At 39.5% G+C, this 24,892-nt stretch overlaps 2 protein-coding genes across 2 annotated transcripts; both read right to left on the reverse strand.

The window, feature by feature from the left end:
* Positions 1–19: 19 nt before the first annotated feature.
* On the reverse strand, positions 20–12,438 carry LOC146569521 (S-adenosylhomocysteine hydrolase-like protein 1). The gene is made up of 17 exons (XM_085281368.1): positions 12,364–12,438; positions 5,774–5,870; positions 5,263–5,400; positions 4,995–5,095; positions 4,663–4,765; positions 4,478–4,572; positions 2,896–3,002; positions 2,693–2,809; positions 2,420–2,483; positions 2,244–2,332; positions 2,049–2,119; positions 1,832–1,926; positions 1,651–1,749; positions 1,154–1,222; positions 961–1,039; positions 114–234; positions 20–26 (listed from the first exon to the last, which is right to left on the reverse strand). The coding sequence occupies exons 1-17, from the start codon at positions 12,436–12,438 to the stop codon at positions 20–22; spliced, it is 1,527 nt and encodes a 508-aa protein (XP_085137494.1).
* A 4,407-nt stretch (positions 12,439–16,845) lies between these two features.
* LOC146569522 (muscarinic acetylcholine receptor M2-like) lies at positions 16,846–24,788 on the reverse strand. The gene is made up of 4 exons (XM_085281084.1): positions 24,664–24,788; positions 20,035–20,257; positions 18,955–19,818; positions 16,846–17,826 (listed from the first exon to the last, which is right to left on the reverse strand). The coding sequence occupies exons 2-4, from the start codon at positions 20,224–20,226 to the stop codon at positions 17,503–17,505; spliced, it is 1,380 nt and encodes a 459-aa protein (XP_085137210.1). The 5' UTR covers positions 20,227–20,257; positions 24,664–24,788; the 3' UTR covers positions 16,846–17,502.
* Positions 24,789–24,892: the final 104 nt, after the last annotated feature.

Consider the following 24,892-nt stretch of genomic DNA (forward strand, 5'->3'; position numbering starts at 1 on the left):
CAATTTTGTGAGCAAAACATCAATACCTGTTACAACAAAAACAGAAAAAGATCAGAAACATTAAACGTTAAAATGTGTGTTAGTGTTTGTCTATGTGAGAGAGAAGTTTATGCCTGTAATAGTTTGGTTTGAAGGGTCCGTGTTTGCTGATGCCCATGTACTTGGCCTGATCATCTGACAACTCTGTGAGGTGTGCGTCAAATATCGGCAGGTGAAGGCTGGCCACGTATTCATCTGAAAATATGGAGACACAAAGATTATCACACCTTAATTTTCTTCTTGGCTATACTGATAAAACAGGAAAAAGAATAATTAATGACAAAATAAAATTATAATGGTCTATAAAACATTTAATATGATTTTCAGGCTTATGTGCAGCCCTGAGACCCATTTCAAATGTATTATGTGAATGTTTTCAAGCTTGATTTTGTGTTGGATAGTGCAAAGTGCAAAAAAGTATTTAGACTTTTTTTTTTAACTTAAATTAAATAAAATCCCCTTTAAGTAGCTTAATAATTATCATGCTATATAATATAAAAAACATATTTAAAGTATCTAGTAACACTAAAGTAAATGTAGTCATTATGTAGAATGGCACTTTTCCACAATCAATACTTTATATTATTAGATCATAATTATTAATTCATTTATATGCATTTTAATTTTGTAACTTTTTAATGACTGTATTACAGGTATTCACTTATATAATGTAGATTTCCAATACAAAATGGTAAGTAACTAAAGCTTAGTATCGAGTACAAGATACATTAACAGCTGTGGGATAGAAAGAGAAAGTAATTAAATTAAATTCAGTTTTAATTGTATAGCACCAGATACAACAACAGTCCTCAAGACACTTTATATTAAAAGGTAAAAACCCTACAACCAACATGTGCAAGCACTTGGCAACAGTGGGAGGGAAAAAGTCCTTTTTAAAATGAAGAATGCATTGTAACTTGCCCATCTTCTTTGGCAGCAGGTAGACATCCTTGTTGTATCTTCCTTCTGGGGCATTGTACAGCTCTATGAGAGCCATGGCCTGAAACATAACAGCGAACGTTAACTAAAAGTGACTGCGAGCAGCCTAATGACTGACAGAGCTGCTGTGATGCATTTAGAAAAGAATAACCACTTTGTAAATCTGTTTTCTTACCTGGGTAGCGGCAGTGATGGAGAGGACAAATGAGGGCACGGTAGAGCAGCTCAGATTCAGCAAACGACCCTGAGAGGAAAGTCAATACTAAATGAAAACAAATCACGTAAGAGCGGCTATGATTACAACCATTTGAAATAATATTTCATCCCAATTGAACTGTGGTTTGTATGTACTAAACAGGATAACGTTATGATTAGTGTAGTATGAGCCCCCAGTTTAAAGCACAGCGTACACAAATGCTCTTCCTGTGCTGTCTGATGTTATTATTTACTTTTGGAGGATACACACCTGGTCTTTATATCATAATTGCTGCTTTTCTTTTCTGAATTTCTCTCTATTTTTATCTCAGAATCTCTCAGATTCATCCATCTGTTCCTTATAATACATTAAGAAGAGCGCATATTTCTCTTGCTAAATAAGCAGTGTACTTTAAGGTCACACATTTAAAGTCCTTACATGATTTGGGCCTCATTAGAAGAACAGAGTATCCTCACCTCTGCCAGCAAGACAATTCTCTTGCCATCAGGCCAGATGACGTGATCCACCCGAGGTCTCACATGCACCCACTTCAGATCTAAAGACCGCAGACCAGCCTGAGACATAGGAATCTATAGTTTAACGCCAAATCATTCACATATAGAGGCCTATACACGCACACACAACATGTGTCTTTACCAAATCTATCTCACTGCTGGAGTGTCCCATGTTGCAGACTATGCAGCCATTCTTCATTTTGTCCAGATGTTCTCTCATCACAACATTTTTAATCCCTGCAGAGAAGCAGTGAGTAAAAAAAAAACAAAAAACAGGTGAAAAAAAAAATTAATTAAAAATAATATTTTGATTGTTTTGTTTAAAAAAAAAGTATTAATCATAGGATGACAGCAGTCACCTGTGCAGGTGATGACCATGTCTATATGTCTGACTATTTCACTCAGTTTAATTACTCTGAAGCCATCCATGCTGAGTGGAGTGGGGGATAAGAGGACAGGGTTAAAACAGTATTTCATCATGTTTTTTTCATGGTGTGGCGTAAGAGGAGGGAACACTTCACATCTTGGTTGATAAAAGCTTCTTCTATTCATACCAGGCCTGAAGGGCACAGATAGGATCCACTTCTGTGACATACACTATAGCACCCAGTGCTTTTAGGGCAGCGCAGCAGCCTTTTCCAACCTACGAGAAAAAGAAATTCAACACAGTCTGGCCGAGTGGCTTAAATGTGGGTTATTTCACGGGGCAAACACTTTATATCCCACTAACCTCGCCATATCCACACACCACCACCTGCTTTCCTCCAAACATGATGTCAGTGGTCCGCTTCAGCCTGGAAGCAGAGTTGATCATGGTCAGTTTGCTGCTATGCTGGTGTTTTTATCTGTTTATTCACTGGCTGGGCCCATGACCTCATTTTAGGTTTGACAGACAGTTTGTCAACCTATATAGATGACAACCGGAAGGAGTGTGTTTGGAGGCGTGGTCCTGCTCCTGAAATTCCGATACATAATCTCCAATAGTCGCAACAGGATTAATTACCCTTCCAGTACAGACTCCTTGCAGAAGTACAGGTTGTCAAACTTCTGTTTGGTCACCGAATCGTTGACATTCATAGCAGGAACAGACAGTCTGCCTGCCTTTGACAGCTGGTACAACCTGAATCAGAGGCACGGAAACACCCACGTGAGCTGCAGATTGACTTTGTAACCTTAAAGTCATTCGAGCTTCGTGTTTACACTCACCGATAGATCCCTGTGATGCTTTCCTCCACAACACCTTTGAGATTCTTAAACAGTTCCGGATACTTCTTATAGATCCAGTCAGTCAAGTCACCACCGTCATCGAGGACCTGGGAATAATAAGAAAAACAAGCTCGAGGCACCTTCATGGAAGCCTTTGTAGATAACACACTGAATTGTAGGTCAAATGGTTCTTGGCCCACATAAACATGAAGCAATAATTTTCAATAAAATGCATCTGAAATATATAAAATCAAAGGTTCATGTACTCAAATAATTATTCATTAAGATTCCAATAAATTCCAATAAATTGCGTTGAAAATTTGAGTGTAAAGGAACAGTTTACCAAGTATTAATTATATTTGAAATACTAATGGTGTTTAAGATCTGAGGCTACAAAAAGTCTTCAAACACGAACAGTATCTTCTGAAATACCACGGAGGATGTGAGTACAAATACACTCCTCCTGAAATGTATGCTTAAATATTACATTAATCTCTCTTAAGAGAATCTGCACATGAAGCTATCAGGTGAAAGCCAACATTTAGGAGAAAGTTAGCTCAAAGAAGTTTATTTTAAGACTCCAGATGAGGCTGCAGGAAAACATAGCTAAGGATATAGAGCTGGAAATGTGCATAATAGACCTGCTTTGAAAAAAACAGGACACATTATGCATACAGTGAGTGAAAATAATTATTCAACCTCTTGTTGAATTTGTAAGTTTGCTCACTTAGAAATAAATGAACAGTGTTTAATTTTCATGGTAATTTCATTTTACTGGAGAGAGACCGAATATCAATAAAAGATCAAGAAAAAATAACAAAAAACCCCACACTGAGTGAAATGATCCCCTACAACCCTGCTGTAATTCATGCTGGTTGTGAGTCCATATAGCACACAGATTATAATCAATCAATTACAGATAATTCTGATCTTAAGAAGTATCTGCACAAGTCTGGAATGGCCTACAAGTCCATCAGCAAGAAGCGCGGTTCGAAGACAACAACTGCTGGCTTGATTATTCGAAAGTGGAAGAAATATAAAATGATCACTAGTTGCTCTCGGTTTGGAGCTCCACGTGAGATCTTGCCTCATGAGGTGAGATAATTGAAAAAGGTGGTGAATCATCACAAAATTATATCGGAGGAACTTGTTAGTGATCTGAAGTTAGTAGGAACCACACTCACCAAAAACACCATTGGTAACACACTATGGGGTAATGGACTAAAATCTTGCAGTGCCTGCAATGGTCCTCGTGTTCAAGAAGCCACATGTGCAGGTCTGTCTTTTTAAACGATACAGAAACGTGCTGTGGTGTACACAGCTGGTAACCAGCTACAAGAAACACTTTACCACTGTGTTTGCCAACAAAGGGTTCTCCACCAAGTACCAAATCTCATCTTGGTTATGAAATACTTATTTCACTCAATGACATGCAAATCAGTTTATAACTTGTATGTATTGTGTTTTTTCTGGTTCATTTTTGGTTGCTAGCCTGTCTCTCTCCATCAAAATGAAACTACCATAAGAACTGTGTACTTCTAGGGGAAGCTATGTGACGTGTAAGCAGAGTCGATCATCATACCATGTTGGGCTGCCAGGTCTCAGTGCCGACACAATGGTCAATACACCACCAGAACTCATCCTCCGATTCTCCTCTCCACGCAAACACTGAGATGCCTGAGAAGGGAAGTGGCATGAAAAATGTGTGATGGTCAAAAAAGTAAGAGGGAGGAAGAGTAAAACCAGGAGCTTGTGCAGAAGCTGTACCTGCTTTAACCAGAGCAGCTGCCACAGCATTCTGAGTCGAGAAAATGTTACAAGCCGCCCAGCGACACTGCGCCCCCAACGCAGCCAGAGTCTCAATCAGCACCTGCAGGACACCATAAACACACAGAGGCCGGTTCTAGACACTGAAGTAGTGCTAATGCAGAATTATATGATGCACTGTGGATAATATGCAATATAGAAATAAAATAAAATCTAAATAGTGATATTCTTCTCTTTATTTAAAGAAACAAACCAGATCTGTATTTGGCACTTTGTAAATCTCTGTCAGTGCTTGTTTCTTTATTTGACAGCAGTGTGTGTGTTGAACTGACCGCTGTCTGTGCAGTGATGTGTGTGCAGCCCACTACTTTGGCTCCAGCCAGCGGTTTCTCCCCACCTGCCCTTTTCCTCAGGTTCATCAGAGCTGGCATTTCTAAATATCACAGATGAGAATCAAGACACAAAAACCAGGACAGTCTTAGATCCTCCTCTTGTGCATTTCTCTACAGAGCCTCTTTAGATGGGCAGTAACATTCATTTTACTGTTATATTGTAACTTCTGCATAAACTGTGGTTTGAAGGCCGTTGGTACTGGCGTACCTTGCTCTGCCATTTCTATTTCTTTGCGTCCAAAATCAGCCTGACTGATGTTTTTGATGCAGAAGTCAGACGGGCCTTTGGTGGATTTCTGAAGCTTGTCTCGAGGAGAAGACTCATCATCAGAGGTGTCACTGTGCACTGCAACACATAATTTAGACTATGTGAGACAAATCATCTGGCTGACACATGAAGGAGTATTACAGAAACACATGATTCTTTGGCTCAGGTTTTCCAGCCTTTATCTTGTTGATAACTAGGTGATTCTTTTCTCTGATCTCTTTGAAGTCTGCACATACTCTGGCAGTGACTGACATTTTTGAGAAAGGCTCATGGAGCAGATTAGGACCAAATTAATGAGACCTAATTCTGCAGAAGACTTTTCACTTTAATTAAGGTTTGGCCTACAGGTTAATCCTCAGTTTGCGATGCTGGGATCAAAAAAACAGCTCAGTTTATATATCAGAGACATGTGATTAGACTTCACAGCGAGTCTGTTTTCATGTTTCCATACCTGAAGCGAAGCTATCCGTAGATGACTGAGACATGGACCGAACAGTCCTTGTGGGAGGTCTGTTGAATTCTTGCTTCTGGCCAGTGAACGGTATTTGCTGAAGAATCATAAAAGGAAATCACAGACAGGCTCAAAAAGACAGATACCAAATATTTCAGTTTTACCTCTCAGCAGGTCACAAAAGTTTTTTCCTCTCTGTTTGAAGCAGATAGATGCGGCAGTCAAAGCAGATACATTTGCTCATAAAACACCAACTTTCTTTTAACTCTCTTCTCACAGCCTATCTGTGTCATTAATCTTTCTATTTCTCTCTTTTATCTCTGTATCTGTTGCAATCTCACCATCCAGTGTGGCTGTTTGAAGGCTGGGCTGCTGCCACAGGAATCCCACTTGGCCATGTCTGCTCCCTGGCTGCACGCGTAGACTTAAACCTACAGCTCAGCCTTACTGAAGGCTCACCACCTGTCTTCAGCTTTTCTGTGGATGGCAGATTTTTTTTTCTGCTTTTGTTCTTTCTCTTACATATGTGCACACCCACCAAGACCAACACGCCCACACGCTGACCTCAAGTGTTTGAAGCTTTGCATTTAAGATATCATTTGATTGCATTCTGGAAAATGTAACATATTTCTGTTTTTTGCAAACTTGATCCTTAATAAGCCTCAAATGGGAACATTAGCACCTTGTGAGATGCATTACAGGAAAGGAGAGGGTGCTTATTTTTTGTAATGTAAAAAATACAGTAACATATAGCTCCTAAAGTAATGGGGGTTTGACTAACTTGTTTCAATTCTGTTATTAGCTGTCATAACTCGTCAGCTGCTTTCAAACCCCACAGAAGGAGAAAACAACAACTGTGAGCAAAAAAGAAGAAAAAAGCAAGAAACTGCACTCATGGCTGAAACACAGCAGTCATGCAACTAAAAACAACAAGACAGAAGCGATTAACACATATGTTTGAGGCTTTTTTATGACACAAAGCAAAGCAATGAAAAAGATATTATGCATGGAAAAGGTGTCTGCCTTCAGGAAAGCTTAGTGAAGCACGAGTTCAGGTTTCTAATCTCATCTCAGAACACCTACAGTGTTATGCAGAATTGATTTGGTTTGCCATGTATTTAATGATGGTAGCCTATGGTTTTTATATTGCACATTTAAAAAAGCATTGGTCTGGGTTTACGTTCCTGAAAAAATCTTTCTTTTCATTACATGTGATACAGTTTAATTCCAGGTATCTTTAAGTCCAGGCAGGGTAATATTTTTTAAATCCCCCAACTTAACCACACATTTAAACTAGACCGAGGGTGCAAGAAGAAATCTAGAATCCAAATAAATTTTATAATGGCATAAAATACTAAGTCAGGGCAGGCAGTCATGGAAAGAGACTGGACACCCTGAGGTCCATTAAACTAAAGTAAGAGAGACAGACAGACAGGCAGATTATCGATCTCACAAGGGAAATTACTGAGGAAACTACAGGAGCTGCTGTGACAGACTGTCCACTCTCACGATGCCACTCCTCTACACGTCAAATTCTTCAATGAATGAAATACAGTCCACATACATGAACATTTATTTCATAAACCTGCTGATTTAAAACAGCCCAGCATTGTCAAGTTCCTGGTCTGTTGACCCAGCGTTTTGAGTTTTAGTTTATTTGGATGTTATGTTTAAGTTCTTTAGTGTAGCTAAGTTCATTTGTTTATTAGATTCCCTTTGTGTTTTCTACCCCTGTATTTAAGTTTCCCTCTCCCTTTATGTGTTTCATGCTGCGTGTCTTATGTTGTCAAGTTTATATTGTCATGTCTGCGTCTCATGTCTCCTGTTTTATTTTGAAGGTCTGTGTCCTATGTCAGTGTAGTCAGATTTGCTTCCTTTGTCTCATTATGTCAGACTAGTGTCAGCTGTTTCCCCATGTGTGTATTTAGTCGGCGTGTTTCTGTTCATTCTTTGTCAGGTCGTCTGTTGTTCACGTCACGTTCTCCACACCATGTTTCCAAGTTTCATGTCCAGGTTTTTTTTTGTTGTTTGTTTTAGTTTGTTCACTCCATACAGTCTGCCTCCGCCAGACTGTGACAAGCATGCCTCATTTAAATACTTTGTTTGGCAAAGGTCTCTTGTCAACATTAACAACATTAGTAAACTTTGCTGATCTGGTTTAAATATACACTTTATGGGCAACAGTACTGGGTCACGCCTCATAATCTCTGAAATTAGGTATATAAAATCCAGCACCTAGCCGTGCGCTCTGCCTGTGCAAACATTTATAAAAGCATGAATTGTTCTTAAGAGCTTGCTAAATTAGGGTGTGGTACTGTAACAGGATGCCACCATTGCAACAAGTCAGTTTGTGAAATTTCCTCCCGCTGAGATATCCCACAAGTGGTATTATTGGAAAGTGGAAGTGTTTAGAGACCACAGCAACTGAGCCATGAAGTGCCATGAAGTGCCAGACCAAGTAAGGACACTCTAATGAATGGTGTGAAAGAGAAACCAAACACAGGTCTCTGAAGCGGACAACAAAAGAAAAACAAAGGACGAGCTTTGTTACATAAGGGGCAGCAAGCCCAACCAAGTGGCAACCAGAGATCCACCCAGGGAACACAAGTAGGACACAGGACGAGTATGCAGATGCTAAAACACTGATTCAGAACTGTGGGTTTTGTGGTTTTTAACTTTGAATTAACCCTTTGAGGTCAACACCAAGAAAAAACAATGGATTTTTTTTTGTTTGCATTTCTTATTGATTTGGGTGAGTAATAACCACAATCAATATATTTTTTTTTTTCAATAGACCCTGTAGTTTTTAAAATATTGATCTCTAACGGTTGAGATGTCACGTAATGGTAAAAGTATGAAATGTCATACAAATACATTAGATAATACAATTATAAAAAAAGGCCAAATTATAATTAAATTGATAACAAAAACTATCCAGGGCATTGGATACAGTTTATTTCTAGTAGCATGCCAGTGAACATTGCTGTTTTCATTCCATCAAAGGAAAGTATTATATCAAACAACAAAATACATCGTTTTTTTAGTCTGCAAATGTGAAAAATGTGCTGCAGCACAAAATACTCCCATTCAGGCCATTTCTGATTGAATGCTACTGTGCAAAATCAAAATCAAATAAAAACAGTGCAAATCAAGCACACCTGCTCATGGTTTTGGTCGTCGGGGTCTTAGGGTGTAGCATTGATTCTGTGGTCTTGGAGAGCTGAATCATGGTCCTCCAACTCTAGATGCTGGCTTGTTAACTTGGTTCAGACACAGCCAGGTGGAAACCTTTTGAGAGCCATCGGTTTCTGGTCCAGTAGGGCACAGTCCCTCTTGTAGACCAGGTATTCAAGTCAAGGATGTATCCGAACAGTGGAATATGCCATCTCCTTACTTGTAACTTATAACTTGTCTTATACAGGTGTAATATCATATCAGAAAGCTTAATTCTTCCCATATGCTAATTATATACAGGGATGAGTGATGGGCATTGGTCTTTGCATTGGGCTCTTTGCTCCACCGTTTGACCAATGAAAGAGGCATGAACCCACAGGCATTGTTTAGAAGGTTAACACATTTCTTGTCAAACCATTTTATTGCAATCATGGTAAAATGGTAAATGTCCTGTATTTGAATAGTGCTTTACTAGTCCCTAAGGACCCCAAAGCGCTTTACACAACCAGTCATCCACCCATTCACACACACATTCACACACTGGTGATGGCAAGCTACATTGTAGCCACAGCCGCCCTGGGGCGCACTGACAGAGGCGAGGCTGCCGGACACTGGCGCCACCGGGCCCTCTGACCACCACCACCACAATCAGACCTTCATCAGACCTTCATCAGGGGAGCTCCACCGGTGCAGTTTGGTCATACATGACCAAAACTGAGTATACATGAGTATCATGCCACAGGACTATGTGATTTTTAGCCATATAATTGTTTAACGTCCATATAGTACTTGTTAAACATGAAATTATAATTTTGAGAACTTAGTAATATTAATTTACCAGATACTGTAATTTGGTTAAAAGGTAATCAGTTGTGATATTTGTGATTTCCACATGTTAGTCTTGATTTTTACAATATTTAATAATATTAACTCAGAAAGTTACAAAAATGACTTACTGAGGAAATTATTTCAGCATATTCTTGCTGTGCTAACACTTAATGTGATTTATCAATAGCAATGGATAAAGAAAATGGGTCTAGTGGTAAATTTAAAAAAATTTATTAAACATTTAATTTCACTTTTTTAATGCTGTCAAGTGAAATACATCTGTTTAGTAAGTCCTCTAACACTGTCATATAAGAAAAAATTATATCTTCCTATCTTAGTTTCATCAAAAACACTCAAAATATGTTGGATGTTTTTTTGTTTCTGACTTCCTGGTTGGGAGGGGTATAAGAAGAGCCAACAGTTTCCATTCACAGTGCCTTCTGGTGGACTTTTTTGGCATTACAGATGTAAACCAATTGGTAGAAAAGACTCAACATGGTAGGTCAATTTCAGCAAAAGCCTCAGTTAGATAGGGCCTGAAAATGTGCTCTACCAATTGGTTGAGCAGAACGCTAAAGGGTTTGATATTAAATATTTTCTGTTTGGTTACAGTTTTAGTAACACTATTAAAGTTAAATTTAGTTCAGGGTTGTTTTTTTTGTTTAGAATTTTTAGTGGGTGGTTCAAGTTTTCATTTCTGTGATGAATTTCTTGTGATGTTCATATTTTCTTTTGCCTTGGCCTCTGTTTTATTTTATGGTTTCTAGTCTTGTGTTTAGAGTGATATGTGTTACTTTGTGTTTTACTTTGTAATTCTCCTATAGTCTCTCGTATCTTGTTAAGTATTTGTAAAGTAAAAAAGTCAAGTAAAATCTTATCTATATAGCACCTTTCAAGATAAAAATCACAAAGTGCTTCACAGGAGCTAAAACATAAAGATAAAAATCAACCAAAAGCAAGTTAAAAAACATGAGAGTTAGGTGTTAGGAGTTTCTCTGTCATGTTACCTCCTGTTGTATTTTGATAGTCATTTGTCTCTTGTGGCCTGTTTTCAGTTTGGCTCCTGGTCTAGTTCAGCTGTGTTTTGTTACCCACTCTGCCGCACTTACCTACTATGTATATAACTGCAAGATAATAATTGCACTGCAAGGCACTACATGTCTTGGAGTATGGGAGAAGCTGGAGTGCTCCTGACCCAGGACCTTGCTTTGAGGCAACAGTGCAAACCACCACACCATTGTGCTGTTGCAATAGCTCCCTCAGTATAAGTGAATGTGTATATGCACTGATATATCATTAAATTCACAGTAAAAACTAACACAACTGTGCACTTGTGTCTTCAAGACAGCTGTGGCGGACGATGGGCAGTAAGGGCGGATTATGACAGCACATGTCAGTTTGATGACAACATTATTGTATGGTGCTGTTTGCCAGGCACTGCAGGGTATAACGAGGCTTTCAGTCTGTTCAACTTGTCTTAAAATGTGCCTCTGGAGCTCAGGAAGATTTTGAACTTTGCTATGAATTCTTTGGATTTTTATCCTTCACCTAAATAAAGGTTTTGTTGTTTCTTGAAGTTTGCCTTGAGATTTCAGCATTTGATTAAAGACAAGACATAGGAGACAATTAACTAGCAAAATAAAACAGGCAGTGAACATCGATAAGAAACTTGAACAAACTGTACAAGAAAAGACACATGAGGATGAGATGGAAGTAAACTCTATAGCAGACTGGGATTAAAGCATAATCAGAGCTGAATTGTCTAAAACACGAGTAACTAAACTCCACAACTCCTAACCTTGACCTAAAATATGACATGCTGAAATAAACATGAAACTAACAGGAATCAAAAAGCAGCCTAGCAGTAAAAGGCATAAAGGAAACTAGAATTTAAGACGAAACACAGATAACAGAAGTCCACAGCAAATCCCACAGACCGTGACAGTCACAGAGCAGGATCACTGCTCTACTGAGGCACATAGTGTGTCAACAACTGCAGAGTTCAAACCTCCCCAGGCATTAACATCACCATAAAAACTGACCAAGCACTTCCTGTAAGTGGCCCAGGGCTTTTGTACATGGGGTGTAGTAATACCAGGTACAAACAAAAATAAATTATATTAAAAAGTCACCAATAAATATAAATAAAGCTGTATTTTAAAGTCTGGGGGCTTTTTTTTAAACACATGGTTATAAGAAAACCTTGTGTTTCGTAAAATCACTTAAATACCGCCTTCCAAAAATAGCTGCCACTTACACAAGCCACCAATCATTAACACAAAAGCTATTAACCTTTGACTTGGAGCAGTGTGAAAGTTAACTTAATGAGGTACAGGTGGACATTCAAATTCAAAGCAGCTACTGCACAGATACTCTTCAAATAAATCTCAGAATTACATCTTAATGTGTAAAATATCTCTCTCTTTGTGTCCAACCACACATTTCCTCTATGCCAGTGCAATCGACAAAGACCAACATAACCAATGTAATGTTGCTTAAACCCTCTAATCTTAAAAAAGCTTGAATTGTAATTACACATCAAGTCCTCGACTCGCTGCCCTCTGTAAAAGAAAGAAAAGTTGTGATACCTTGATACAGATGGACTGCACCGCCTCCTCCCTCTTGCCCTTAGATATATTCACTAGATTATACGCTTTCTTCATGCTAGCACAGTGACTCTCATGAACCCTGCAGAGCTGCAAGCCGATGTTGTTCAAGTGACGCTTGATGCCACTCCCTCACCAAACAGGTGACAAAAGAAGGTGGAAGTGAGAAATGTGACCTCTGTGAGGCTTTCTGTGTGTGATTCTGAGAAAATACAGACAGCAGGAACTACAAAGATGAAGAGCGAGATTTAAGGAAAGAAAATCTCAGTTGAGTGCTTTTTGAGGCCACAGATGAAAATAGTTTAAAATAAACAGACAGCAGGGAGGTGACAGTTTTGCAACGTAATGACAGTTATTGCAACATAAAGAAAAACGACAGAAGAACTGGTCACGAGGAAAGAACATTATTCTTAACAAAAGGGTTACAGAGGTAAGCATGAGAGGCCATGTGACAATAGAGCATGAATTCATTGTTTTCTGTCCACAGAATGACCAAGCAGCACTGCAGTGTTACTGAAGTCTCTTAGAGTGGCATTTGACTGATTTAAACTGTGACGGAAAAGACAAGAGCCTGCAGAAACAGTTGGTTATTGTTTTCTGTGGCTACAGGGCAGCTCTGTAAAGTCACAGGACCTAAAACAAAACTGAGGCCATGATAGGAACTTTGGGATTCAATATTTTTGGAGCTTGATCGGCAGCAAGAACAGGATATATTGCCCATTTCTGATTGTACATAGGTGTATCTCTGATAGGCTCCCAGGTTTGTGGTGACACAAGAATGAAATATGTATGTATATATATATATGCTTTTTAAAAGAGACATTTGGATATGTCAGAGCAGGGAAGGGCCAAATGTACTAAGTAATTGAAAAAGATCTGCCATTTTTATTTGCCCACACTTCCCACGAGTAGTTCCCATAAACGTTAAGATGTTTTATCCTTCTTTCACAAACATTTATTCAGAGGTCCTGCTTTTAATGCTGCAATCATCAGACATGACACGAGTCAGTTTGTTAGCTCTCTCGTTTTACATTTTCAGAAAGGGAAAGCAAGTGCAGTATTTGCGTGAGCGTACTGGTCAAACATTCATGGCGACTAAATATCATTAACATCTTGAGTAGATGCACATTCACGCTCCCCGTGGTGTAGTCACAGGTGCATGTGTGATGTTATGTGGGCCTAGCACTTTTATAGTGATAGTGAAAACGCTGTCTCTGCTCACCATGGTAGTCTTCAGCGCTTCAGTAACCGGTTCTTTCGTCACAACCTTGGATACCTCTAACCTGTCTCTGTCCCGACTTTGCTGCGCCCTCCTCCTCTCTGCCGCTTTTAGCATCTGCAGCAGGTTCGGACTGCCTTTGCTTTCCCTTGTTCCACCATTAGCACTCTCCATATCCTCCCCATTAAGTTCAGCTCTGTACTCCTCTAGTGGTTTCAGATACCCATCAGCTAATCCCAGGATCTGGTTCTTTTCCATGTTTCCTCTGATAGTAATGTGTTGAATTAGCTTCTTTCTTCTTCTTCTCTACCCACATATATCTGATATTTCCTCCTCCATAGAGTGTATTTACTCTAAACAGTAGCAGTTCTTGGTTACTTTGACTAAATGTAAAGCAGATAATTGATTTTGGATGCAGTGTGTACAGTGTAAACAGAGATATGAGCACTGCTGCTCGACACGAGGCAAACGTAACCTGGAAATGCAGGAGTGTAACTCACCTCCATCAATAAGTAGATGTCAGTTTGTGCCGTCATACAGTCTTTCATGCTAAAAGGACACAAGGAAGCCCTTGCATTCAAGATCTGAGTCATCTGGACTTGCATTTCTTGTTTTTGTGTTGCCTTTGATAACACTGACTCAAATCCCATTAAGGCACATGTGTAACTCGATCAGAGGGTTACATTATAAACAACCAGGCATGATGTCATGTTTACATTAAATGCCACCAGCATCAACAGAGGCCCCGTGGTTCCTGATCACCTGCTCCAATGCCAGGCTGAAAGACACGAGGTGGGATTTTGCATGTAGGTATGGGCAGAAGTGCCTGGGTTTCTCAGATAGGCTGATTTTTGTATATATAAGGGGTTTGAAACAGTTATAAATCGCACTTAGTGTTCCCCTGATGAACTGCACTTACAGAAAGAAAAAACTTTGCAGCAAAACAGCAGAAACTTTGGATGATAGCCAGTGTACGGCGAGCTAATACATAATGGCCACTGTGAACCAGACGAATAAATATAGCAAGACAGACAAGTCTTAATGTTCATACAGGGGCACCTGACTGGTGTTTGAAGACAGATTTTATTAACCTTTGTTTTAAAAAAAAAAAAAGGTCCTTTAACTTTAGTCTGTACAATAGTTTTGTTATGTCTGGTTAAATAGATCGCAGTAGGAAGGTCCCTACAAACAGAATAAAAGGTTCTTCTGTGCAGTATCCAGTGAACTGGACAGAGTTGGTCTTTTCAGGTTTCTACCTTTTAACCTCCAGGTACATGTTTTTTTTTTTTATCCACTAGAGGGTGTAACAGCTCTGCAGGTGTTGGGAGGTGTTTTCCCATCAGCTAAGACAGAAAAACCCTCTGAGAGAGAAGACTTTAAGATGATGTTCAGGACGTGTTTGCAGTACCATGATCGGAGACGAAGCGCCTGGATCTTTCTCTATTTTGAATGATAATGTTATCAGATTTGTAATCTTTTTTTTAATTGTACACTAAATACAGATGGAAATACATTTAAATTCTCATCTATAAAATGGTGTACTGTTTAAACATTTTTATTTATAATACTGAGTATTGTCAAATATAACCTAAATACTCATTTGGATATCAACTTTCAAACAAAGTATTGCCAAATAAAATATGTCTGTCCTGAAACCTGTGAAACTCAAATAGGTTTTAATCAGTTTTGGATCACTGAAAACTCTCTCACCACATGCAACAGTCCCAGGCAGTGTACAAAATATAAACAGGATAGGTTATAATTATAATGTATTATTATAACACAATAAATAAGTCTGTAGAATAAAAACCTGTCTCCCAAACCTCTTACCGCTGCTGCTCGGCATCAGCTAGGAGCGCGTGCATCTGGACCAAACCAAATCAGGGAATTAGGAGGGGTGAGGCAGTCGGAGGCCACGTTGTTGCCAAAACCAAAATAAAAGTAATGCCAGGAAACAAACATGTTTCTAAGGACCTTGAGGCAAACATTATTTTATGGAGACAGGTTAATAATGTTTTTTCTGCTGTTTTCTAGGGCCCCCGTCAGTCATGGGCTCTTAGCCAAAATGATCGTCATCATTTTGATTATACAATTTGAACAATATTAACCTACTAAGCTTCTACCTAAGTAGGATTATAGTCTATATAGTTCAAGTAGAAAGTCTATTTACTTCTTATTTTTATGTCTAAACTCTTTTGTGGGAGCACTTTTTGAGTGATAAGTCTGTAACAGGACAGAGGACTGCACACATCCTAATGCTTACAGCAAATAACTCTTCTCGTTAAAAATGTGAAGTAAATTGCTTTTGGCTGGTAAACTGGATTACAATCTTTCAAACACTTATCTGTATGTGACTTAAGCAACCTCAGCTTGCTGTCTAAGGCCGTGTTCACACTAATATGTTTTTGTTTGAAAATGCATCTTTTTCGCTCCGTTTTGGCCTTCCGTCCACACCGAGACGTCGTTTTTGGTCAAGGAAAACAGACCTTTTTGTAAACGCTCTCCAAAGTGGATACATTTGAAGACACCGTTTTAGCGTTGCAGTCATGTGATCAATTCAACTAAGATGGCGGACGGCATTGTGCAGCAGTTGTTTTGTTTGCTCTCAATTTTGACAGCCTTTATAAAGATTAATATCAGTTTGTAAATGCTCCAGATAGCTCCAGATAAAACTCAGCACTTTTCCTTGACTTTTCAAAGAACCAGAAAGTAAATAAATGGCAGACAGAAATGACCCAGCTCAATCGTATTACTTTTCACACATGCACAGTACAGGAACGTAGGGTTTTCAGTGTGGAAGAAAACAACTGAAAAAGATAGTGTGGACACGGAGCGTTATTAGACCAAAACGCCGTTTTCCAATTTATCTGGATTAGTGTAGACGTAGCCTAGGACTCCTGCAATGGTGTTCAGACCCAAAACCTACAGTTCTTCTAGTGAGTCTGGCTCTAAAAACAAATTAGTCCCTAAAGACTCCCAGCATAAAAAACATGACTATGTTATTTACAGCATCTAAAACAAAACAAACAAACAAAAACAAATGGGTGACATCATCATGGGTGATGGCTACCTCTTTCTTTCGTATACAGCCTGTAATCTTGTGGCAGTAATTTGGTCGGTTTGGTTAAGTTTTTTTCATATCGGATGATAGCCAATGGGAAAAAAATAATATTAGCAGAAATGAAGGAAAAAAAGAGGACACCCAGGTTATGACAAATAACTCTGATTCCAAACTGTCATCCTTTTTATTTACACAAATCAGAGAAAAAGAGGGAAGACACAGGCACGTTTAATAGTCGCACACGTCTCACAACATCACAGATTACAGGTTCCATTAATGTGAAATGTAAGTTTAGCACGACACACAGGACACGCATCACTTCACAGCTGCTAATTCTCTTTTCTCCCGTGGATTTAGTATAAAGACATGGTTCATTTTTAGAGCTTAGCTCTAATGCTCTCATAATAGTATAATTTTCAATCACATCTTTTTTAAACTACCTTCACAAAACCATCACAACAAGCACATTTTAAACAACAAACTGCACAAGTTTGTGTAGAAGTAGCAAAAAGAGGAAATAAAAAAAGAAATAAAACTCCAAGTGACTGTTATGCAAAAGTATTTTTCAGACAGTCAGTAAAGCTCATTGAAATTAGTTCCATTTAAGTCTTTGAAAGTTTGACTTTATAATATGATTATGAGTTAAATCACAGTTTTATTTTCAGTGGAAGAAGGGGGCTGGGGGGGATTCTACCACCGAAAAGCAACATGAAGTAATTGCACAACAAGACCACACTTTATCTATGTATCTATGTTTCCAACTTTCGAAATCATTCTTTAAAAGATTTGTCACATTATTCAGATTCCACCACAAACACAGTAAAGCATTTGCACCCCCTGCTCATCGTGAAGTGCGTATGTTCTTGTACTGGCACAGAAGCAGCTGCTTGAAGGTGTTCTTGAAGGTGGCGTTGCAGAGGGCATAGCAGGCTGGGTTGATGGTGCTGTTGATGTAGCACAGCCAGTAGCCAATGGTCCACAGCGTGTTGGGGATGCAGATGGAGCAGAATGTGTTGATAAGCACCATCACGTTGTACGGCGTCCACGTGACGACAAATGCAACCAGGATGGCCATGATGGTGCGTGTGACCTTTTTCTCCCTGGAAGAAATTCCCCTCTTTTTCCACTTTGCCACAGCGTTTTCACTCATCGCGCGCATTGTTACCTGAAAAATGACAGTAGAAGAAGAAAAGAGTTCTATTGTTTCTTTTTAGTGTGTTTGTGTGTGTGTGTGTGTGTGTGTGTGTGTGTGTGTCACTCCTGTGTAAGTCCAACATAACCTTCCATACCTGTGTTGGTACCAAATGAGCTGTTCTGAGTATTTCACAAACTGCTGGGATTTTCCCACAACACCATCTCTTGGGTTTACAGAGAATGGTCCAAAACAGAGAAAATATCCAGCTAATGCCAGAGGTCAGAGAAGAATGGCCAGACTGTTTCTAGCTGACAGGAAGTCATCAGTAAACAAAATAACCAATTGTTGCAACAGTATTCAGAAGAGCATCTCTGAATGAACAACAACACAGAAGACCTCACACGCTTGTCAGCTAAGAACTGGAACCTAAGGCTCAAATCATCTCAAACTCATTTTTTGAACATAATGAGTTCACTGTATTCAAATCTCCTCCACAGTCACCAAAACTCAATCCAGTAGTGCACCATCTGGATGTGGTGGATCATCATGGATGTGCGACTGACAAATGTTAAGTGTCTGAAACAAGTGTGTGATGCTATCATTGCAATATGGACCAAAATATCTGAGAAATACTTTCAGTATTGAATCTCTGTCAAGGAAAATTAAAGAAAATCTGAAAGTGTATCAATTTCACACTGAGATCAAAGAAAAGTAAGAACGACCCAAAACAACAACACGGAAGTTTCAACCACACAAAAATGCTTCATAGAGCTGAATGAATGCAGTCATGCTAGCAACTCTGTGAGGCTGCCATCAGGCACAAAGTACACCTCTTTGTGTGTACATTAGCTAGCATTAGCTTACAACTCAGCACTGGACTCTCTTGTCCTAATACTTATTCCAAAAAAAAAAAAAAAGATTGTGAACTTCTAGATATTTTCTTTATGGTCCAGATTATAAACTGTTCCAGATGTATTCTTTAAACTACAGGCACCAAACTTATGATGCCTCTAAAATAAAGACAACTTCTGCTGAGCTATTAAATATGGTGATAAAAAAAACAACTTTTAATTAACAACAAACTTGACATGACCAAACCCATGACTGCTTTAAATTGTAATAAATCTGGCCAATTAAGGATGAATATCTTTTGATTACCTTAAACAGAGTTTTCGTGACTAGCATTTGAGCGTCAGCTGCTGAGTTTTTCCGAGAAGATGGTTGGGCTTCATTTTTCCCAATATTTGAGTTTTTCCGTGACGAAGGTGGAATCTCAGCATCCTTGGATGTCGAAGCCTGAATGCTATCTGATGTGGAGTCCACCTGGTTGGTTCGGTCTTCCTTGCACGGACCGATTCCGTTCTGTTGCTGTTTCTGCTGGAGCATTTCCTTCTCCTTGCCATCTGCAGCCTCTTCCTGAACCTTTTTTGTTGCAGTGGTGTTCTCACCTCCTTCCTCCTGGCTGTTAGAAGGAGCTTCTCCCAGACTAGTGCCTGAGGTCTTCCTGCTGTCTTTCCTCATGCGGCTGCGACTGGCCTTGGAGATGCGCCAGTAAAGGTAGATCATGATGGCCACAGGTAGGTAGAAAGCCGCGATAGCCGTCCCGAAGGTCACCGCTGGGTTGGAGAAGAACTGGATGTAGCACTCATTGGGTTTCACAGTCCTTCCCCCAACTATGAACTGCCAGAACAAAATTGCAGGAGCCCACAGGATGAAGGACAAGACCCATGCTGCTGCAATCATCAGCCCTGCTATTTTGGTGCTGCGCCGCACTGGGTAGCTAAGCGGTTTGGTGACACAAAAGTAACGGTCAAAACTGATGATGAGCAAGTTCATGACTGAGGCGTTGCTCACAACATAGTCGACAGCCAGCCACAGGTCACACACCACTGCTCCTAGGGGCCAGAACCCAATCACAATGTAGACGGTGTAGAGGTTCATGGAGCAGACACCAATAATCAGGTCTGCGCAAGCCAGGCTGAACAGGAAGTAGTTGTTGACGGTCTGCAGGTTCCTGTTTACCTTTAGAGGAACAACATAGAGGAGGCTGTCAGATGCTAATCTTTTTTGTGCAATGTGATGTGTGTTTTCTCGTTTCTATTAAATTACCACTCTGTGCTGGGTTGTACATGTTCAAGTCTTATCTGTAAGTCTGGCTGTGCTGTTCAAGGTGTCCAGAGATGGATGTTTGAATCACACTCATTAATCATGAAGGATCAAAACAGGAAAACCCCAAACCTTTATAGAGAGCATGACCAGGATGTTTCCGATGACAGTGATCAGACTCAGAGATCCTGCAACGAGAATGATGAGCGCTATCTCCAAAGTCGTGTACGGGCTTCGAAAGAAGAGGCCAGTGCCATTGCTGACACTGATGTTGCTAGCGTGGGATGAATTGAGAATCTCCATGCTGTCCAGCATCCTTTGCATGCTTCAAGCGTCGTTCACATATGTGCAAAACCTGAAAAGAAGAGAGATTATAAAACATAAGTTTTTAGTACTATAGGTTTGTTTTTGGGTTTTTTGGGGGGCCGGGGGTGTTCAAATTATTCAGTATCTTTCTATGTGTAGATGCAAAATCATGCAAAATTGTGCAGAACTTGCAGCATGTAAATGATTCGCAGGTGTTTTTGTGCTAACAGCTTGCTCCCGGTGAAAAGAACGGACAGGTGTGCAAATAAAGGTCACAGCAGCTTTGTTTACAAAGTCACAGCCACATCTCACAAACAGGAATAACATGTTAAAACGGCTTTGATGCTAATGGAGATGCTGACATGTTGATTCTGAAAAATGAACAGTTTCAGTAGAATTATTGTGTTAATTTACTTTTTTAAGAACTCTTTAAAATGGATATGCTGCAGTCTTTCCCAGCCTTCACTGTGCGACAAGCTGGTTACATACTGGAGTTAAACATGCTTGTCTTTGGGCTTTAGGAAAAATATGGACCACACTGAGAAAACACACACTGTCAGCAGGTTTGAAGCCAGAATCCAGATAACAGACCACTGTAACAGATCGCTGTAAAGCACTGCAGCACCACGGAACAATATCAAATCTTTCATGTTGGTTCAACTTTGCTACATTTTATCCTTTGCTAATATTTATTTTCCCTCTTTTTCTCTTGTATGTTTAAACTATGTAAATCTCAAAGGATCTAAAAATAGCGTGTGTGCCCACAAAACAACTTTCAAATGCCACAAAAAGAATGCATATGCAAGTGTGCATGAATCTCCAGCTTTGAGCTTTGTGTGTCTGGCTCCCAGAAATCTTAACCAATCCACTCTTTCCTGGGAGCTTGAACGAGGACATCTACAGTTTACAATTTTCAAAAATGCCCTGAGAGAGTGTCTAATCTTTGCAGGAGAGTCATTTCAAAAAGATCAAGTTGGTCGCTTCATGCTGCAGGCGTCATTTTCTGCTCCTGGATATGTAAAAGGGACTGCCTGGCATATTTGGGTAAATTCAAACATGTGTGTGTCCACATGAGCTTGTGTGTTTGGCTCTTTCAGACAGATGTCCAAGTAAGTCTTAATAGAAGCTGCGGTTTTTATGTTAAGACAGGACAGATTCTCTGAGGCTAAAGAAGTGTTATCCGCAGACTTGTGTCTGCAGTGAGAAAAAAGGGATGATGGGGGTCTTTTCTTTGGCACTGGAACTGCTTGTTCTGCGAGTTATGAAAGCCTGTTTGGGTGAGCGTACAAACAGATTTCCACTGGGGCCACCCACGCTCGAGATTCAGGCGCTCGTGGTGCTGTCAGGTGATTTAGATAAAAGCATTCAGTAAATAACAGATGGTATGCATATGGGGATACCGCTTCTTTTAAATTACTACCGAGCCGCGTATTTAAAATGATCCCGGGCAGGCAAAACATACCAATTATGTATCTCAATTGTTAAGCATCATTACTGTTACTATTATATTAAAAATGAAGAAACATCAGAAATAGTGGCAAAACAACGTGATTAACTAGTCTGTTCTGATCAGAGAATCAATAAAAAGATACTTAGTTGAGACCACGAGGGTTGGTGCATACTGCTAAAACCCTGTAAGTGACTCCATTAGGCCACATGATAACATCATACTGTACCTGAAAGATGTTTCCTTCCTGCTCTTACAGCCAGATTAAACTCTATTACAGCATGTTGAACTCCATTGCTTACTCATTAAAGACCCATTCCGGGTCTTTTCAGTCACAGATACAAAAAGAGTGTGTGTGTGTGTGTGTGTGTGTGTGTGTGTGTGTGTGTGTGTGTGTGTGTGTGTGTGTGTGTGAGAGAGAGAGAGAGAGAGAGAGAGTTCAGATGATTTGTAAAGTCAGAAAAATGTAAAATTGATGCACATCAAAGGGAGGACAACAAAAGGTAGGATGTTACATTTGAGTGTTAAGGACTGACTTTGGCTCAAGGTCAAATTTATGATCATATATTCATCAATCACTTCTCATTAATGAATTGAGAGCAATGAACTGACAGTGGCCCTTTTAAGTAAAAATACTTGTACTACGGTACATAAATATTATCATAAAAGTACAGTTTGCTTTATGGACATGCTGATGGGAGCCTGTTCTTACTTTGTTGTTAAGTCAGTTATATTCATAACAGCACACTGCATTTTAAAAGCAGTTCACGTGTTTTTTTCTTTAAAGAGTTTTTAAAGAAAAATATAAAGTCTCTTATATTTACAGAAAAAGCTGCACGAAATGTGATATTTGAAAGTGAAAAAAGAAATGACAGCTTATATTAAAAAGAAGCTGCAAGCAGCCTGACTCAATACTCATTTCTTTATGGGCCCCATGATAAAGGAGCCCATAAAAATTTTAATAGGTCAGCTTTATTCTATGAACAATAAAGATATCTCTATCTATAAAAGGGTATTTTTGGCTACTGCTTCATTTCCTAAGAATAATAAATTCACATGTTTGATTTGGCACATGCCCTTCCTGATGTGATCCTCTTATATGTCCGGGTTTGGGACCAGCATTAGGACACACTAGCTTGTAACACCCCGAGGCTGGCTTTGTGCCTCGTCCCTGTCAAACTGGGGGTCTGTTGCTGTAAAGCAGTTGTGTCAACCACTACACCTTGTAGCCACAACAAATGTCCTGTATCTATAGAAGAGCAATAACACGATTCTTGGAGAAGAAACTCTCTCGACATGCCAAGCAACTGGTTGTACAAAGGTTCACAATACTTAAAATAACTGGATGCATTATTTTAAGTAGGTAGGTTTTGACATTAGGTATTCTCTTGCAGTTGTACTTGAATGCAGCACTTATGTGTCAGTCAGATGTGTTTAACTTTATGTAGCTGTTCTAGTGACTTTACTGATTAACCGAGTAAATTATCTTAATTATCAAGTTGCTCAGTGGGCTTCGCCAGAGATTTTCCAACGTGATGTAGAGTTCGCTAAGGAGATTGTTGCCTCCTCTCAAGGCCATCCTCACTTCTTCTCTCTTCACACTAATAAGACCTACATTACTGGATCTCCCTAATTGGTATGCAGGGCTACTGGAAAGAGTCACAGAGGCAAACCATATTTCTTTGACAGGCACAGAAACATAGTAATTAGATCCAGCAGATGCTGCCTGCAACAGCTGCACCGGTAATATGGTTCTAGGATACAGTCCTCTGACTGGGCGAGCTCGGTTTAAAAAAGTCTTTGATACCATGAACGATACACCGGGCGGCTGCAGACTTACTGCCGGATGAGACGTGGGAACAGTAGGTTTGTTTGCAGAGAAAAGAGCAGGTATGGAAACACGTCTGCAACTGCAGATGTTTCACAGCGCTTACGGGATTTAATGGCTATAGGGATCAAAGTGTGGTAGCTCCGTTTTATATTGATCTGTGCCGTAGTTTTATTGTTCAGTTCTTTAGAAGACAAACATCCGTCTAACTGTAAAATGCAACACCACACTGAATGTTTAAACAGGATTTTAAATGAAATAAATACGTATAGCACAAACAGTTTCAGTTAGTTTAATTTGTAAGGTTAACATTTCATGAATTTAAAAAGTGTTTTTTTTTTTTCCACCGTCACGTTTCGCAGCAAATGTTCCTTATGTTATGGCACTAATTCATACTTGTTTTTTTCATCTCAGAGAACTGTGTCTTGAATGTGAAAAGTGGGAAATTTCACATCAGCCTGAGCTTTGGCTTCACAGAGCGGTGCAACTGAGAGAAGAGAAAACCACTGAATGCCCAGTGTAGCACTGAGAGTGAGAAAACACAAAAATACCACAGCAACTAGAGAGTGAAGGTTTATAAAAATAAAACTGAGAAGTTTCAAGTTGGTGAGTTAGAGGAAATTTCCCATTTAAACAATTTGTTTTTTGTTTTTTTTTTGTAATAAGGGGATTCCTCGGGAGCGGGGAAACCAGGGAATCCAGAGTCTGGATCTGATGCTGAGTGAAACCTTTTGTGTCAGGAGAGAAATTAAGATTAAACATCTCCTAAAAGGTCTCAGGGGAACAATAGACGCCAGGTTTACTTTGCTCTCAATTCAATCTTTATCAGGAAACTGAACTGAACAACAAGCCACGGATAAAATGTCAATCAATATATTGATGTATCATTATAATGCTTTAACATTTCATGTGAGACTGTTTCTTTAAAGAATATCCTCAGCTGACTTTGTTTCCTTTGAATCAAAGTGGTTATACATTTTTTTTACATACATTACATACAAAGTTCCCGTGGGAATAAAAATTTAGGAAAACATTTCCCATCTTTTGACTCTACCGCTGCCTCAGCGAGCAGACATTAAATGTGTTCCATGGAAGTTTTTCCAAGTCTGCATAATTTTTCTAACAGAGTGTTCTTACCTGCAGGAGTTTGGTAGAAATCTGCAGAAAAATCTTATCTTACCTCATCTGCAGAGAACGACACAGGTGAACTGTTTTGAAGTCGTCCATGTTACTCTCTCTTCTCCCGACACACTGGAGCGGAGAGCAAAGCAGAAAGTAACCTGACATTCATGACACTCCTCCTCTGACAAGAACCAGTGTGTGTGTGTCTGTGTGAGAGAGACAGAGAGAGAGTTTGTTTGTGTGTTAGAAATATAGACGGATAGAGTAGGGAGGGGTTTGTGGGAGCT

This window comes from Mchenga conophoros, linkage group LG7 (assembly GCF_057382185.1).
Source record: "Mchenga conophoros isolate Kocher_MC1m ecotype Shallow Benthic linkage group LG7, M_conophoros_male_GT1.1, whole genome shotgun sequence".
NCBI classification, from domain to species: domain Eukaryota; kingdom Metazoa; phylum Chordata; class Actinopteri; order Cichliformes; family Cichlidae; genus Mchenga; species Mchenga conophoros.